Source organism: Rhinolophus sinicus, linkage group LG03 (assembly GCF_036562045.2).
Source record: "Rhinolophus sinicus isolate RSC01 linkage group LG03, ASM3656204v1, whole genome shotgun sequence".
In the NCBI taxonomy this organism is placed as follows: domain Eukaryota; kingdom Metazoa; phylum Chordata; class Mammalia; order Chiroptera; family Rhinolophidae; genus Rhinolophus; species Rhinolophus sinicus.
The window spans coordinates 132,776,406-132,795,733 of NC_133753.1; the positions used below are offsets into that span (position 1 = coordinate 132,776,406).

The 19,328-nt window shown below is 36.4% G+C and overlaps 1 protein-coding gene and 1 long non-coding RNA gene across 4 annotated transcripts in view; one reads left to right on the forward strand and one right to left on the reverse strand.

Annotated features, from left to right (window-relative positions):
• The window catches only part of FAM174A (family with sequence similarity 174 member A), a 30,129-nt gene extending 17,803 nt beyond the window's left edge, over window positions 1-12,326 (reverse strand). For both annotated transcript variants that reach the window (XM_019727926.2, XM_019727927.2), the window contains exon 1: window positions 11,893-12,326. In XM_019727926.2, coding sequence (XP_019583485.2) covers window positions 11,893-12,326 — 434 coding nt within the window. The remainder of the gene's footprint in view (window positions 1-11,892) is intronic.
• A 264-nt stretch (window positions 12,327-12,590) lies between these two features.
• The window catches only part of LOC141570679 (uncharacterized), a 208,712-nt gene continuing 201,974 nt past the window's right edge, over window positions 12,591-19,328 (forward strand). For both annotated transcript variants that reach the window (XR_012494979.1, XR_012494980.1), the window contains exon 1: window positions 12,591-12,648. This is a non-coding gene — a long non-coding RNA (uncharacterized LOC141570679). The remainder of the gene's footprint in view (window positions 12,649-19,328) is intronic.

Consider the following 19,328-nt stretch of genomic DNA (forward strand, 5'->3'; position numbering starts at 1 on the left):
TACTAATTTATATAAGAAGTCAAATAAAATAACTGTACAGTGTTAAATAAAATATAAACTTGAAATGAACTTCCTTAAAAAATGTCTTTCCTAAATCCCAAGATAGAGGCAGTGATGGCTACATGGTCATGACAGCTACATGGCCATGAAAACACTGAATGTATTAAAACACACATGCATCCATACACATTGGTTTTTCTCAGGGAAGGTCAAAAACACTTGTAAACTTTTCAAATTATTGGGCCCATTCAATGAACCATCTACTTAAAATACTAGCAAACATTATGTGTAACATACAATACACATAAAAATGTACTGAAATTTTAAGTAAAAAGGGTACTTTTATCTTGTAATATGCAGTGTATATTAGTTTTAAATAAGAGTAAAGGAGGCTTTAAAATTCATGCAATTTTTTCCCTTTTCTTACAAATAAATGTTTTCATTAAGCTCAAGATACCCAAACTTGTCTATGTGTGTCGATAATTACGTACATATAATTATAGACACACACTTTTCTGCTAGACATAGTAAGTGCATATAGCAATCTGGAAACAAAGTTTCTTGGCTCTTAGTTAATAAAAATACAGGGACTTTATTAATGCGCAGAGAGGAAAATATGGAAGCCTAAGAGGGCAAAACAAAACAGCTATATCATTTACTGTATTGAATTGTATTCCCTGACCACATGGCATACACAGGCAAATGATCAGCTTTCTTCTAGGTATTCAAGCTATTGTCCAAATAGCTATCTTATACAGATGCAGATTCCTCAGTGTTCCATTACACTCAGGTTGGTAAACATTATTTCTATTTAAATAACATGCAAAAGCTACAGCAGAAAAACTAAAGTACTAAAGTAAGCTTGATAAAATTTTATGTAAAAAGGTATGATGCCACATAAAATAACCACAACAGAATAAAACTTCATTTCATTTTACTACTCAATGAAAGGGAGAAAACCGACCAAGGTAACTGGCTATAACTTGCTGTACACCAGTCTGATTTTATTCTTTTTTATTTCTTTTCTTTCTATATGTCGGTGGGGTATTATTAAGTATAGAATGACATAAGTAATGTTATTCTTTAATTTCTTCTATAGCACATTCAAAACTAGACTAAGGAATGCATTAGTTTACTGTATATTTTATACACATACACTCCCCTATGTGATTAGACATAATGATAAAACAGAGTAAATCTTAATAAATAAAGGTACAACAGTTGATACAGACTTTTTTGCCTTGACTATTTTTGGCAAAAAAGTGAATTAGTAAACAAGAATGATTTTCTTTTTTTTTTCTCTTTTTTTTTTTGCCATTGTGACATAAGGAAATAAAAATTAGTGAACCACAAGTTTAGTTGTCTATGACTTTCATCACGAAATCCAACCCAATTGGACATATACCATATAATAAAAATCATTTCTCTCATCTTCATCTCCCATTCCCAAAACATAATCCATCGCTTGTCATTTCAAGTTCTTCAAGAAACCGGTAAGAGATAAGAATATGTTTCTAGTTGAATTGTGTCGCCTCCCAAATCCACATCTTGAAATCTTAATATTTAACCCCTAGCTCCTCACCATGTGACCTTATTTAAAGATTGGTTCTTCACAGAGTCAGTGGAGTTAAAATGAAGTTACAATCACAAAATCCTATTGATTATACTTCCTGAGAATCACTGAAGTTCACTTACAGTGCTATCAATTGCCTTGACTATTAAAATAGCTTCATACCTGTCTTCCTCTGTCTATTCTGGTCACCCAAGAACCCCCCTCCATTCTCTAAAATCTCCAATGGATTCCTACAGCTCAGCAGGAATCATGAGGTAATGCCTCTGTAATTTGGCCTACAAAGTTAACACAGGATGGCTCATCCTTGTCTCTCTAGCCTCACCTTGCTCTTCACTCTACATTCTACTTCACCTTCAGCACTCCAGCCACAAAGCCTTCTCATTCCCTTAGAATGGCTATGCTTTCTCTGTCACTGGCCTCACACTCTTCCCCACCCACCACAATATTGTTGTGTTAAAGTCTATTCATTTTTCAGCTCCAGCTCAAGTTTCACTTCCTTAGGGAAGCCTTCCCTGATCAACCCAGCTCAGTCACAAACACCTATTACTAGTTTCCATAGCACCATGTACATCTCCTTTAAAGTACTTACCAAAGGTGTCTTGTATTCTTATTTGTGTAACTATTTGTCTTTCCTACTAGACCATTAGTTTCATGGAAGCAGGAAATAGATCTGTTCTTGCTCACTACTATACAGCACACAGGGATCAGATAAAGCAGATGCCTAATAAGTATCTGTTAAACAAATTATTTAACAGAAATATATGGATCCACAATACATCTTGCGTTTTCTATGTTTAACAAAGATACCTATAATTTTATATGCAAATCACCACCTCTAGGATAACAGAAGCCTGAAAAAACATGTCTAGATATACACCACAGAAAAACTTAGGGGAGCTAGGGAATTTTTAAATTATAATATGAATAAAACCCTTCTGACTCAGGACCAAAAAAAAAACTTACTAGAATAATTAAACATCTTAAATATGCATTCACTCTAGGACTCTGAAATTCTCATTTAGGATGTTTTAGGTCAAACCCAGGTGCTTCTCACAGTCTACCCAAGTTAGAAACACCAATATTCAACTTACACCCTGTGCTGTGGAGTTTCATTTTCATCTTTTGGGTATGAAAATTTACCATATGGTAATATGTAGTTATCTTTCATTTACTCACTAAATAAGTTTGTACTTTCAAAAGCCAACTGACTTTTTTCTTTTTTCTTTTAAATTCTTTGCATTCTACATGGAACCATATCCAATGCTAGTGATATTTCTGCCTTACTATACAGGATAAAATGAGTTAATTCGACTTTTTTTGATTATTTTACTGTGATGTAAAGCAATGATGCTCTCAGGAACTATTGACCCCAAGGTGAAGTTTTCAAACTTCTGTGCTTTTGAATTCCATTGGCTTTTTCCATAATTATTCTTGGGGTCCTCTCTACAGGCATACCAGTTACCAAGCTCTGTCACTATCTCAATCTTGATCAAGTGCAGCACTAAACAGAAGATTCCCCCAACAAGGTATCCTGCCTTTGCTCATCTACAATAAAACATCACTGCTAACACCCAAAGTTTAAAAGGTAAAATGCATGCTCATCTATGTTTAGAATATCTCAATCTTGCTTTCTCTGATAGCCTTTATTCACCCAGTTCCTTGTAGGTTAGTACACACAACCGCTTCTTGTGCTTAAATTTGGCTCCCATTTCACGGTATCGTGGTGCCTGTGCCTAGGTGAAGTAAATCCTAAGTAAATGTCACAGAGCTTGGGTACAAAGTGTACTATATCAAAGTGAATACACAGCACATAGCTCCCTTGTCATCTCTCCTTTTTGTCTTTACATGGGTGTCCTAGTATTCTCTTTCAGTCCCCAAAGCTTGGGATGTGTGGCTTGGTAATTCTTCTGACCTCCATTTTTAAGATTTCAGAACGCGTTTATTTCCCAACCAACTTTAAAGTCCTATCTACAACTCAGAACCTCCAAGGTTCATCCCAGCTTGCCTCTGACTAACTATATGACCAACCCCTCCAACATATTTCTCTTATAATCTCCTTTTTTTTGGCTTCCAATCTATATCTAGACTTGTTAGACCTACCCTCTTTCTGATTATATAATAGTTTCAGAGGTCAGATACAACACGGAATATGATATGGGGGAGGTATTAGAAAATATAGTAAAACCCCCAAATATATTCCCATTCCAACTCTAGATTTTTTTTTTTAATCACTAAAAATAGTTACTGAATGTAAATATGTCAAACATGGAACTAAGGAGCTTATAAGCATTACCTGATATCATCCTCACAACAACCTATAAGCACCCTCATTTTTATACATAGAAAGGCAAAGTTTGGAAAAAATGAAATTCGGGACAGTAAATGGAAGAGCTAGGATTCAAATACAAGCAATTTGACACCCAAGCCTAGCTTCTTAAACATTAAGCCATCATTGTCTTCCTAATGAATCAAAGTCATTTTAACCAAGGTCACAAAAGTGGTTTACCCAAGCAGTCTCCTCATCCCCAATACAATCATCATACATTATACCAGACCAGACATATTGTTCTGGTGAACTATGGTTTCTGGTTAATCCTTCTGTGGTAAAAGTAATAACTTAGTAGCTACTTGCATTAATAAGGGCATTTATGTTCTTCTGGTTAGGCCATCTCTTAGTTTTAATCACTGTACCAGAATCTGCTTTGTTTATCCAAAAGAAAACCCTCTTACTCCCCGCTAACTGGACCATAATTTTGTTTAGAGAGCAACTTAGTCCAGCCCTAAGAAATACAAAATGATCGTAATAATTGGTGCAAACCAATCATTAAAAAATGTAATTTTCCTTTTCCCAGTCATTGTCTAGGATTGAGTAGATGAAACAGTTCAGACAAATGGAACAGAAGGGGATGCCTCAAGTGGGGTTTCCAGGAAAGATTTTTCTCCCTGATAAAAAAAGAACATCAGAAGAGAAAGCTTCTGTTCAGGGACCCTTCTCTCTTTTCTCGTTGAGACACTATTGTGTGAGGACATAATGCTAAATCTGAGGTAGCTACCCTATGGAGAAACAAGGATGGAAACCCCAGAATTCTTGATAATTTCACAAAATTATTGAACAAAGCCTGAGCCTGCTCATATTCATGGTAAATAACAAAATAATGTCCTTATGTTAAAGTCACTTTTAATGAAACTCTATTAGTTATAGGCGACTTAGCATCTTGGTGCCTTAGGCTGCCAACCTTTTACTGCCCACGTGTATTTCCTTCTGATTCTCTTCTTTTTAAAAATCGTTCAGGAAGGTTCTATTAGCAATGACTCCACCCTAAATAAATTAATCACATTTTTTGCTCAGAGATTTTCAATCAAAAACCAAAGTGCCACAAAAGAACCTACTAACTCTCCATAGTTCCATCCTATACTTGTTTTTTCAGCTTTGCTCAGTGGTCCCATCTCCCTCTAGCTCATCATATATTTTTCTTCTTTTTCTCTCCTCAGAGATTCAGCAGCCCAAATTCATGAACAGAACTGTTTTTAAAGCAGACACCTCAGAGTCCTAGACTTCAGTGGAAGTGCTGCCAATCAGTGCAGTGTTGCTTTTAGCCAGTTAACATATTGGGGGCCCTACCACTAAAAGGATAGAACATAGAATAATGCACAAGGCACGCTATCATGGGACCTGTCAATGTCCACTGTTCCAAGTTCTCCCTATAAAAAATTATTCTATACAGTTTATTGTTTCAAGTCTATGTTTAGGTCTTTGATCCATCTTGAGTTAATTTTGGTACATGGTGACAGACAGCAGTCCAGTTTCATTCTTTTGCACGTGGCTATCCAATTCTGCCAGTACCGTTTATTGAAGAGGCTGTCTTTTCTCCATTGTATGTTTTTGTCTTCTTTTGGATCAAAGACCTAAATATAAGAACTGAAGCAATAAACTGCATAGAAGACAACATAGGTACTAAAGTTATGGACCTTGGGATCAAAGAGCATTTTATGAATTTGAATCCAAAGGCAAGGGAAGTAAAAGCTAAAATAAATGAATCGGACTACATCAAACTAAAAAGCTTCTGCATAGCAAAATAAAGAGACAACCAACGGGAGAAGATTTTGGCAAACAACAACTCTGCTAAGGGACTAATATCCAAAATATATAAGGAACTCATACAACTCAACAACAAAACAACAAACAATCCAATTAAAAAATGGGCAGAGGACCTGAAGAGACATTTCTCCAAAGAGGACATACAAATGGCCAATAGACATATGAAAAAATGCTCAACATCACTAATCATCAGAGAAATGCAAATAAAAACCACAATGAGATACCACCTCACCCCATTTAGAATGGCTATCATCAACAAGACAAATAATAACAAGTGTTGGAGAGGCTGTGGAGAAAAGGAAACCTCATACACTATTGATGGGAATGCAGACTGGTAGAGCCACTATGGAAGGCCGTGTGGAGGTTCCTCAAAAAATTAAGAATAAAATTATCATATGACCCAACAATCCCTCTCCTGGGTATCTACCCCCAAAAAAATCTGAAAACATTTATCCATAAAGACACGTGTGCTCCAATTCATTGCAGCTTTCCTTACACTGGCCAAGACTTGGAAACAGCCAAAGTGTCCTTCGATAGATGAATGGATAAATAAGTTGTGCTATATATACCCAATGGAATACTATTCTGCCATAAGAAAAGATGAAATAGTACCATATGCAACAACATGGATGGAACTTGAGATCATAAAGCTAAGTGAAATAAGTCAGGCAGAAAAAGTCAAGAACCATATGATTTCACTGATATGTGATATATAAAACTGAAAACAAAAAAAAGGACAAGAAAAACAAATGAAGACACAAAAACTCATAGACAAAGACCATAGTTTAGTGGTTACCAGAGGGTAGGGGGGAGAGGGTGGTAGATAAGGGTAAAGGGAATCAAATATATGGTGATGGAAAGAGAACTGATTCTGGGTGGAGAACACACAATGTGATATATAGATGATGTATTACAGAATTGTACTCCTAAAATCTATGTAACTTTACTAACAATTGTCACTCTAATAAACTTCAATTAAAATAAAAAGAAATTACTCTGCCTGTAAGCTCTTCTGAATGGGTAATGATGGCTAATCATGTTTTCTACCATGCAAAATCCCCTACTGTCAGCTACAACTAATGTGATCCTAGGATGGGCACCTTTTCTAAACCAGAGCTGTCAGTCTCTAGATTGAATTGTGACCTATTTTGTGGCCCAGCCTACAAAGCTAAGATAAGCCAATCAGAATATCTGCTTTAAGAGGTCCATGTGGGAGAAAACACATGCACATAGATGCACACAGGAACACAAGGCACTTTGAAGGGGTGAGAGATCAAAGGATTCATGGAGCTACTACAAGACACAGTAACAGGAATAATGGGTCATAGTAGATCTAAATTACAAGAAAGTAAAAAGCATAAGCTTGAAGTTATGAAGTAGAAAAAGATACATAGTGAATAAGTGAGCCAGTTAAAAGTAAGAAGAAAAAAGAATGGAGAATTAAAGAATAGATAAATTTTGTTAATTTCATATAGCAATATTGCACTTTCAAGAGTTGGGACAGTTTTGCAGTGGGTATCACTGTGCATCCATTATAATGTATATACTTTATAAGAAAGCATGGGGAAATAGTGCAGACCAAACTAATTGCAAAATCATTATTTATTTGCTTATTATTTTCGGTATCAATAAGAATGTTTTTATTATTCTGTATAACACAAATTCATCAAATGAAAGAGTAAAAATATAATCAATAATTCACTTCAGGACCTCATTGAGAAGTGTAGAGGGAATACCAAAAGTAGAATTCAAACTATGGGTTCTACAGGATCTTGGGCATTTTCCAGTTATATGGCCTTTGGAGTTATCACCTCATATGGCAGTCATTACTAGTGCTTGCCAAATCGGCACACACACACACTCACTTACAGGTTTTCATACAACTAGACTCATTTCAAGAAGCCGTCAAAAGGCCCTGTGTACTCTTTTAAAAAAATATTAAATTTATTAAGGTGACATTAGTTAATAACATTATATAAGTTTCATGTCTCTCTTACCAACTGTGAAGGGCTTATGCCGGAATGGTGAAACCTCTGAGGTGAACAGATGATTTTACTTGTTAACACATTGGCACTGATATGATAGGCTAAATATTTTAATCAGGGCAATACAAGTTATGCTAAGGTAACAAACATTTTCAATCTCAATGACTTAATGCAATAAATGTGTATTTCTCCATTATGAAAATTCAGCTGCAGGCTGGACTATCCTCCAGGATAGCTGTCCTCATGCGGTAATTCAGCAACTTGGCTGGCCTTAATCTTAAGATATTTTCCTAGAAAATAATAACGACCTTATTCTTTTTTTTTTTTTTTTGCTTCATAGATTTTACTGTGAAAAGAATCTCTGACAGAGAGAAAGTAAATCTAAATATTAGTTGAGATCTTCGTATTTCTTTGTTCTATCAATAAGTATCAATTACCCTTAAATTTCCAAATCTTTACTACCTATTTATACAGCAACATAAAGAATTAACGAAGAACAGTCATCCATTAGGCAACCACTTATTCAGTGCCTACCATATGTCGTATATAATGTTCAGGACTGGGGATACAGTAGTGATAAGGCAATGAGCCTCTTCTCATAGAGATTACATATTAATCTTAGGAAGTCTATTCTGTTCTTACTGTTCTTTGTATGTATTTTTCAGTTTCTACAGAGGGAATCTAATTGTTCTTTGGAATATGTCCAAACTCAAAGTGGATATTATTTCCACTTTGTGGAACATATCCATTATAGCCAAATTAGACTAAAACAAAATAATTTGGAAGTTTAATGGAGTTCAAGTATTTTACAAGTAAAATACTCTCAGTGTTACATCATCAGTTAAGGAAATGATTATTGGCCCATTCCTCCCCCTTGGGACAAATAACTAATGCTGGTGTGCTGTCACACATACTTTGGAAGTGGGGAGCCAAAATGGGCATTCACCAAAATGAATGATTTTCATCCATCCCACAATCTGGAAGCAAAAAGTATATGAGTTCTATCATTGTTAGGATCGATGCCCAACAATAGACGATTGGATAAAGAAATTATGTTACATATATACAATGGAGTATTACTCTGCCATAAAAAGAATGAAATTTTACCATTTGCAACCATATGGATGGACCTAAAGGGTACTATGCTAAGTGAAACAAGCTTTTTTTCAGACTGAGAAAACAAATACCATGTGATCTCACTTACATGTGGAATCTAAAGAACAAAATAAAAAAATAAAATAAAATAAAATAAAAAAGAACAAAATAAATGGAGAACAAAAATATCAATTGTAAGATGGCAATGACTATGTCCTATCAATAATCACCTTAAATGTAAACGGATTAAATGCTCCAATCAAAAGACATAAATAAACAAATACAACAGAAAGAGGCTCATGGATAGAGAGAAAAACTGATGGCTGCTAGAAGGGAGGGGAGGCCTCAGAGGATGGGTGAGAAAGGTGAAGGGATTAGAGAGTACAAATTGGTAGTTAGAAAATAGTAATGGGGATGAGAAATACAGTATGGGAAATATAGTCAATAACACTGTAAAAACTATAGTTTTAAAAATTATTCATGACCACAAATAGCTTATATATATATGTGGATTATACATACATATTAATATAATACTTAGACCAAATGTCTGCTACAAGTGGCTTACACTGTTTTTTTGTTTTTTGTTTGTTTGTTTGTTTTTTTAAATAGCTATTTAAGCCAAGGGTTGTTGGTTTTCCATTCATGGAATAATAAATAGATTTATTTAAAATGTAACTTTTAGTTTAAATAAATATATTTAAAGGTTAATTAAACCAAAAATCTATCATTTGATTTAAAATAATAAACCCATTGCATGTTAACATACCTTTTTTCGTAAAAAAATATATTGTCAAAAATAAAACAAACAAACAAAAAGATGACAGAAGGGTACTGACTTAGATTTTTTTTCAAATCCCTTTAATGTCTGGCTTAAACAGATAGAACTAAATAGAAAATAGAAAGAGACAGAAAATAGAAAATAGGTAAATATTTATATTTGCTTCTGCATTTAATCATTTGCAATGTGTTTGGTTGAAGGATATGAAGAAAATCTAAGTTCACATAGGTATGAACTTGGAAAAGGGAGGAGCATTTTAATCTTTTCAGATGCTAGTATTTATTCTTTTTTGCTACTACACCAAAACTCAACAAGAGGTAGTTTCTTAAAAATTAGCTATGATGTAGAATTTGAAACTGTATCAATGAACTTCTTATACCCTATAAACTTATAAGATAATGTATTATTTTGAAAATTGCTTTGATTTTGCAGATTCCTTGAAGAGGTCTCAAAGAACCCACCCTCCCACCTCCCAAGATTCACTGGACCAAATGTCTGCTACAAGTGGCTTACACTGTTTTTTATTTTTTATTATTTTTTTTTCAATAGCTATTTAAGCCAAGGGATGTTGGTTTTCCATTCATGGACTAATAAATAGATTTATTTAAAATGTAACTTTTAGTTTAAATAAATATATTTAAAGGAATGTATGAAATAATAGAGGGTAGGCAGTTAAGGGAAAAAAATGTGATGGTTTGGAAAACAATAAACAAGTACATTCCTGAAAACCTAGCCTCTATTTTATTAAGGAGGAAACTATTGTGACAGCGCTCCCTCAGCTCTTTTCTTGTCTGACAGCTCCTAATATTGAAATTTTGGCTCTATATTTCAGCTCTTCAGAAGGTGGTCCCCAGCTAACCCACTAAAAGAGGCTTTATTATAGATTTTCCAAATCAGTGTTATTACATGGTTGGAATATTTTAATATGATTGATGTCATAAGCCAATTTTACTTCAGTGATAAAGGAATGAATCAAATGGAGATTACTGGTAACAAATATCTCTAATTGCATTATATAATTCCTTTTCTACTTGATAAGGCATTAGGGTATTAGAAAAATAAGCGGCAATTGTCTCCTTTTATTCATAATGACCTGGTTTACTTAATAAAAATGTTGATCATAGGTCAGGACATAGACATTTTGTTAATTGGAAAATATTCAAACAAAGCAAACAGTGGATTGTACAATCATAGATTATTATCAGGCTCCATGGAATATCAGACACATCATTTTACCCTCTGGGTCAATTTCCTCACAGGTAAAGTGAAAGTTGTCATTTAAGTGATCATATCTGTTTAAAATCTGAAATTTAAATAACTTAGCAATCTAGCATTCTGTAGTTGGAATAGTCTTTAAAAACTATGTATTTTGTAAATTTAAACTGTTTGAATGACTTATAGTTGTTTTTTATAGGTGAATTCATTTTAGAAAGTTGGCATGTGTGTGTGTGTGAAATATCAAATTTATCCATATATGAATTCAAATATTTGTAAATTTAAAGTCAGTATAGTGACAGTTTTGTTACGATACTAAATATTTGTTATAATATTAAAATTGGATCATATTTATAACATTTTCCCTTTGCTTAATAGGCTATCAGTTTTCCATTTTATCATGCAACTGGTAACACTTTGCATTGAAATAACTGTGCCATGTGAAATGAATGCTAAATATTTCTGATTAATGGGGAGTACGACACACATTGAAAGTGACAATACCAAATTGTCACTTTTCCAGGTAAAAAATGGTCGAATGCAGGAAACTTCATATGGTACAATCTAATTGCTTACGGGGCAGATTAAAAGGCCAACACTAAAAATTCTCTGGTAAGGAAGAACTTTTTTTTTCTTTTATATTTTATAAAATAACCATAATAAGGTCCTTCTGCACTACTATTAATCCACTTAAATAAATATTGATTTCCTATCAAGTGGCGGTATTGTACAAGGAACTCTAGGGCTTACAAACGCTACTAAATAGGAATCCTGCCCTTAAGACGTTTGCATTCTAATAGGCAAATTGACAAAGTACACAGTACAGAATAGAAAGTGAAGTATTACAACACATTGTGGTCCAATACAAGACTACTTCCTTTCAGGGAAAGTATGCCCTTTTAGGAAAGGTAAAGGGATTTGGAGGCGGGTACTATGTATAATTTATAAATGAAAGGGAGCAACTACTTGGTGGTTTCAATTCTCCCAAAGGTACCACTGTCTTTCGACAGTGATCTTCAGAATCTCACTCAAACAGGCACCCCTGATACTGGGAGAGGAAGGTGGGCAACGCGAGGTTCCAGAAATGTGCCTTGCTAGAAGGTCAGCAGGCCCTGGGGGAAGGCTGATCGAGGCTTAGCCTCACCTGACAGTCCTGACGACGAAGTACACCAGCACCGCGCCGCTCACCACCATCAATACGGTCAGGGCCCGCTGGGTCATGGGCTTCTCGCCGGGATCGGGGCTCACAGCGAGAACGCCCACTGAACCTTCCCCCGCCTTCCCGGCTGGGTCCTCCGCCGCAAGCCCTGCACCGGGGCTGCTGCCATTGCCACCCTCAGCGCCCCGAGGCCTCGCGGCTTCGGCCTGAGCGCGGCTGGGGGACCCGGCGGCGGTGGGGCCAGGCGGAAGTGGGGGCAGGGTCCGCGGTCCACGCTCCAAAGGTCCGGGGTCCCGAGCGGCTTCGGCCGCTTGCAACAGTACCGCCATGGGCCCTCTTAACCCTGGCAGGAGTAGCAGCAGCAGGAGGGCGGACGCCAGAAAGCGGCTGAGGCAGCAGCTGCAATGCAGGGCCTTCATCGTCCCCGGACCGGCCTCTCACCACGCCGGAGCCGCCGGGCCCGCCGCCCTGGCTCCAGGAGGAACCATGGGCGCAATGGAGAACGAAGAAGAGGTGACCAAATCCCGGGCTGAGACCCGGCCGCGGCAGGTGACAGAAGCGACAGCAGCTGCAACGACAGCAGCTGCTGGGAAAACCGGAAGTTCGTACTTTTCAGCCGCCACTGCTGCTATGGACGCTTTCGGTTGCTAACATGTAGCGGCAGGCGCGTTCAGTGACGTCAGGCGCGGAATTCCTGGTGCGCACACGCTCTGCCAGAAGGAGCTGAGTCGAGCTCTACGGGTGGGTCATACATAATTAAGAAAGTAAACAAAAATGTATAGTGTAAAATGTTCATAAACTCTTTGCATAAGGAAACCTCGAGAGAGCGGGAGCTCACTGTTGAGTTGCTTTGTGTAGAACTGCAGAAACACAATGAAGACGGGCTTGACGTTTCTCTTAGCTTAGGTACAAATTTTAGACAAATGTCTTCCAGTCTCCAGGTCCCTGCGCTTCCTTTCTTGAGACTATTTACTGTAGAAAATTTGTAATTGTAAATTCATCCATTGCCCTTTTGAGATATATAATAAATCCTTTAAAAAGCTCTTGCCAGGTTTACAACCCAGGACTGTATTAAGGACCGGGAGACATTCTTTTGAAATGTAATCAAGGCAGAAAATAGCACCCCTATCTTTGCAGTCTTTGTGGAAAGGTGGGTGCCTAACTTAGGCGGGCACCTTGTTCCAACTTGTAGAACTTCCTCCTATCACAAAGCTAAGAGAAAAAGTTCACTTTTCCTTTGAATAAGGCCAATTAGTAAACACAGGTGGCCTGTGATGTTCCCGACTTCGACTCTTAAAATCGCTTCCATCTCTTTGTGTTTGGGTAGTTGAGCTCAGAGTTCTTGCTTTTGTGGTCTATTATAGTCTTGAATAATGTCTTCTTTACCTTCTTTGACATCTTACATGGAACTTTGGTCTTAGCAGATACTAACAAACAATAACAACAGCAACAACAACAACAAAAAAAGAAAAACCTGACCAGAAGCCAAAGTTAATATTTGTTCTGTTTAAAAAACGTATTCACTGAAAAAATGGTTTTGAGTTTCTACTTGCTTAGCACGGTGTGAAATTATGAGTATGGGATAGTAGACAAATCAGATGTGACCTTTGCTGTCATCGTACTTAGGCTCATATGGAGATAAACAATTGGGCTCATTCCGAATTCTGAAGTATGTTGTAAATGACAAGTACAGGATCTACAGTAAAAAAAAAAAAATGGTAAAGGACTATTGTAGGTAGGGTGGACAGGATAGTGTCTGTAGGGGTAATAGAGTAATGCAATTACCCTGGTAGAATTGTAGGGACTACATCTTAATTAATGCTGGGTTCCATTGTGAGGAAGACCATTGGTGACATGCCCTAACTTCAGCTTCCAACCTGGCATTTATCAGTAATAAGATGGTTCTTTGGATATCCTGTCTCCCTTAGTCACAACCTTATTCAGAGCCATACATGGAAGAGGGTTGGTATTTAATGCCACTCACTTCCACCCTTTGAAAAAGTCCAATATTCAACACATCAAAAAAAAAAAAAAAAAAAAAGTGCACCATCTTTCCTTCCTTACAATATCACATTTTACTGTTGTGTTTCTCACCTTGATTACAAGCGTTATTCATCTCCAGGGTGATTAGGCATAAAATCTTGGCACCATCCTTTATCCTTGGCTTCCCATCTGCAGCAATCCTTGCCAGTAACTGGAACATGCAAAGTGCTAAGTAATTCTGAAAGTAGAATCAAATTAATGATTCCAAATGATGAGAGCATATCTTGTTCTAATGTTTCTCCAAATGTGACTCTCCGCCACCTGAATTAGTATCAGAAATGGGATTTGTTAAAAATGCAGGTCATTATTCCAGAAATTCTGAGTGCAATTTTTGGGAGTGGGGATATGGACTATGTATGCATTTTTCTTAAGCTCCTCGGGTAATTTTCATTTACACTAATGTTTAAGAATCTCTTTCCTTTCCCTTACCACCTGCATCCAAATGTCAAATTTTCTTCACTTCCTTAACATCTTTTTTATTAATCAACTATTTTCTGTTCCCTGCTTCTGACAAGGAATTGTTTTTATATTTCTAGGGCTATACACTAGTCTTCTTTGCTCCCAGCCCTTTCTACCTTTGATTACAGCCAGGGTAAACTTTCAAGCTCAGATCTCTCTTAAAATAACAAATGAACAAATAGATTTCCTTCCAAAAGACTCTCAGTCCTCAACAACAGTGATCTTAAGCAAGCACAGCACCTGCAAATTAATGTGTTCTTTGCAGAATACCATATTATCTGTAAAGCTTTATGAAACAATATTTTCAGTTCCATCACAGGAAGTGGGAGCAAGTTTCCTGGGAGAAAATATTTTGCCTGTGTAATATAAAATGAAAATTTTGAGCACGCATGTCTATTTAAAAGACAAGTTGTCAAACAAAGTATAATTGGCATTTCTGAATTTGTTCAATTAATAATACTACTACTTGTGCATTTACTAGTTTTCAGTTAGACTGCTTAAAAGTTGTGCCAATCACTAGATATTTAAAAACATATAGGGGAGAGAAATTCTTAGAATGTAGAATTTATATTGATTTACTTAAATTAATCTGCATACTGGAAAAAGACCCTGATAAATTCTAATTTATCAGGGAACCCCTTCAGATGACAGACACCAGTCTTTCTTGGAAATATAGTTAAAAACCACTGGCCCCCTGAGTAAAATCCAAACCCCACAGTGGTATTGAATAATAATTTTGAATATTGATTAAGTATCGTGTACCAGATATCATGTTATCAAATGTTAAATGATTATCTTTTTTTAATCCTCATTAAAAAAACACATTATTATTCCTATTTTACAGTCAAGGAAACTGCGACACGGGGTAATCAATTTGGCAAAAATCCATATGAGTGAAAACAACAGAGCGGGGCAGTGAATGCAGGCAGTCTAGCAGCATTTTATCTTCTCCTAATTAAGAGTTTTCATGATTTATGTCTAGCTTATTGTCTCAATCAGCTATTGCTAGAATAATGTTGTATAAACAATAACCAAAAGGATCCCAGTGTCATAAGCATTTATTTCTCACATCTTTTGGGTCAGGCTGAGATTGATTTAAGCTAACCTTGTGTAGGCTTGGTTCCAGGCCACAGGTTTAGTTCAGTTTTACTCCAGACACCTCTCATTCTTCTGGGATCATGTCTAGATCATGTTTATGTTAAATCTAAGGTCAGAACTTCCTGAGGCAGAGTGAGAAGTGGAAGGGGAATGGGGAATAAGCATAAAGAGAAATGAGCCATGTGTGTCTTTTTTTGTTGTTTTTTTAAACAATGAAAATAATTGGTTACCCAAAGCCCCATCTTTTGCTCTTGACATGCAACTCATTGGAGAGAAGTATGACATGGTCATTTCTAGCTTAGGAATCTGGAAATTTTAATATTTAGATGGACATATTCTGTCTCTAGCCAAATTGTGTTTATGTTAGCAAGTAAAAAGAAAAAAAGTTATATTGATAGGCATTTCATTTTCAGTTCAATCTAAATAATAGAGACCAAGGCTCAATAAGAATGCCCTGTTGGCAAAATCCCCTTGCTTGTCCAGTAATGAGGAGGGAAGGCAGGAGATTGGCTCAATTGTAGTGGTCACATTTGACAGAAGGAATCTCTTACACATTGAGTGGCATCACATCAGGGGACTATCTATACTCCAAAGTCCAAAAGGAAACAGAGTTAAATAATCCAGAAAAGAGAGTATGAACTAATCACCAAACCAGATAGCCAAAAGAATGTATGCTGAAAGCTAGAATGTGAAGGCAGACTTGGAATGCCATAGAGACAACTTAGAAGGGAGCAGTGCTGTTGGGGTAGGCACCACATAGTCAAGTAGGAGCACGAATAAATACTAGCATTAAATATCTAAAAGGAAATGACCATACAAATGGGCTATGGTTCCTGAGAGAAAAGAAACAAGGTGTGTCCCAGTTTTTCTGGCTCTCTGCCTCGGGAAAATTTCCTAGCTGCAGTGCAGTGACCTGGAGTTCAATCAGAATATGGAAGTCTCTCTATTTAAATGGCAGAGATTAGAGTTCTAGACTTTTGAAGTGATGGGACTCTATGAAGTAGGGCATTAAAAGAAGTAATCTGTGGAGGTCATAAAATTCATGTGTGGAGGGGGGTTTCCCACAAGTTCTTGCCTGAGCACTGGACAGTACAACCATAGGCATGGCCACCCAAGGGCGTAGTGGCTGCTGCAGAGGGGAGAGGAGAACCGAGGTAGCACACAATTAGCAGAGCCGGGGACTTCAGTATTATGGGACAGACATACTGGTTAGGGCTCCTTAACACTTCCTGAAAACAGGGGAATCAGGATGAATCACTGCTTTATGATAAAGTCCACACCCAGAGAGAGGCCCACTTTAGACACACTTTAACAAAGCTTAAAACCACGCCCTAACAGGATTGATTGTTAGAGGAGACAGAGTTTGGAGATTGAATCTTGCCAATTTAGAGGGGCTTGGGAAACAGATACAGAGAAATTCTACAGTCTCGAGAACAGAAATATAAAAAGATTGAAGAAAAATGAACAGAACCCCAGAAACTTACAAGACAGTATTATACAAGTCAATATATGTGGATTGGAGCTCCAAAAGAAAAATCAGTATAATGAGGCAATGAAATATTTTTGAAAAATGATAGCTGACAAATTTTGACTTACAGTTCCAGGAAGATCAGAAAGCAATAAGCAAGATAAATACAAAGAAAACCATATTTGGGCATGTCAGAATCACAGGAGAGTCACAAATATCAGAGTCTAAATCAGAAACTCTTGAAAACAGCCTTAGAAAAAAAGATGCATTACATACAGAAAAACAATAATACAAATGAAGACATACTTCTCATCAGAAACAATGGAAACCAGAGACAACGCAGTACCGTTTTTAAGGTGCTTAAAATAAAGCTATCAATCTTGAAATCTGTATCCTATAAAGTTATATTTTTAAAAAAATATGGCAAAATATGATATTTTCAGCAAATGAAAGCTGAGGAAACTCATTCAAGCAGACTGCACTACAAGAAATACTAAAAAATGTATTTTCAGGTTGAATGGAGGTGATACAAGATGGAAATTACAATTTATGGGAAGGAGAAATTAGCAAGTGGAAATGGAAAATCAGTGTGTAAATACAAAAATCTGTTTTTTCAACTTCTAATTTTACTAAAAGGACTTTAATGCCTTCTAAAATAATAAGGGCACTCTTATGTGTGTGCCAATAAAAATATGGCAACAGAGCATAAAGGTAAAGGACAAGGGAGTTGTAAATGGAAATCTACTCTTTCCCATTTGCGAAATATAATATGTGAAATGTGAAGTTTGAAATGTCAGTGGGAAGTGAGAAGTTGGATATTTATAAATACAATTATGCTGTTGTAAGGCTATTACATTTGTGAAGTGTGAGGTGGGAAATGTCGGGTGTGAAGTGGGATTTATGATGTAGGAAGCTCAAAAAATTAGGGGTGAAGATTGAAGTGACACAATATTGATGCTAAATAGACCTAGTTTAAATAATAATGAGGAATAAGGAGGAGCATTGTTAGACTTATAATACCCAGTAAAAATAATGAAGTATATCTAAGAAAAGATAAATAAATCTAAATAAAAATCATCCTTGTCAGGTATTTCTTACAGTGGGTCATGAAAATGGAATTTTTCTAGTAATAAAAGTGATACATTCATATTATCGAAGTTTGGAAATTTACAGTGTGAAGAAGCAATGTTTCTACCACCCTGAGAATTTCCTTTTAATATTCCAACATTATATATGTATTTGTTGGCATACACATATATAATTTTGCTTATATATTTAGAATAGTAGAGTATATATAATTTATATTTTATTTTAGTATTTATATCATAACTTATTTTATCTGTCTAAATCTCTTTATGAACATGAATTTTAATGGTTTATCATGTATTTACTAAATTGGAAAATTACCCTTTAACTAGAACATTATTCCTATGGCATTATTTTATGTAAATATTTTCCTCATCTCTTCCAGTGAATTATTTCTTAAGGGAATGTATGCCAGTGCCTTTATTTAGGGTATTATGTATAGAAGTCTCTCTGCATTGAAGATGAGAAGAAAAAAATGCTTGTGTCAGTTGGTGGAAAAACAGAAGTGGATAGAGCGGAGGCACGTACTAAATGACACTCATTGGCTGCAGCTGAGCCCAGCCCAGCGAATAATAACTGTGGGAAGTAAGCCCAAGACTGTGGTGGAAGTACAGGCGAGAACCCAGGAGGGCAGTGTTTGAGAGCAGAGCCAGGTATGAAGTAGAGTGATACCACCTTTGATTCTGACTCATTTCCATCAACACTTGAGAGAAGGTTAGGCCTCATAGAGGAGGATTATATTAATGAATACTTCATCCTCTGCCGTAGTTTAGTGTTCATAAGATGAAAGATAGTGTATTGGCAATAAACCTAAAAGAAGTCAGTATCAGGTTTGAAGGGAAAATGGAAAGAGATCAATATTTTTCAGACAAGGCAGTTGTAACTGGCTCTATATGAGCACTGCCCAGTTTTCCTTAGCATAGTGTCACCAGGTGGGTATAAAACAGCACTTACTGCGCAATGGGCATTTACTGAGGCACTGAGGAGTTGTTGGGATCAAAGGGCCATGGGGTTTATCATCTGTAACAGATATGTTGGCAGCTGATGTCTATAGGGCCGCTTCAATGCAGTGTGGGTTTGGTGGTTGATACTAGGAAGAGGCATGAAGGAGTGAAGTTTTAAATTCAAATTATAAAGCCGAGAAACAAGACAGACACCTCAGAAAAGAAAACCAAATTCAGCAAGGAAATTGAATATGTAAGTTTTTGTGAACAAATCTTGCCTTTTTTTGTTGTTGTTAATTGAGCTGAGGCCAAAGCTGCAATTT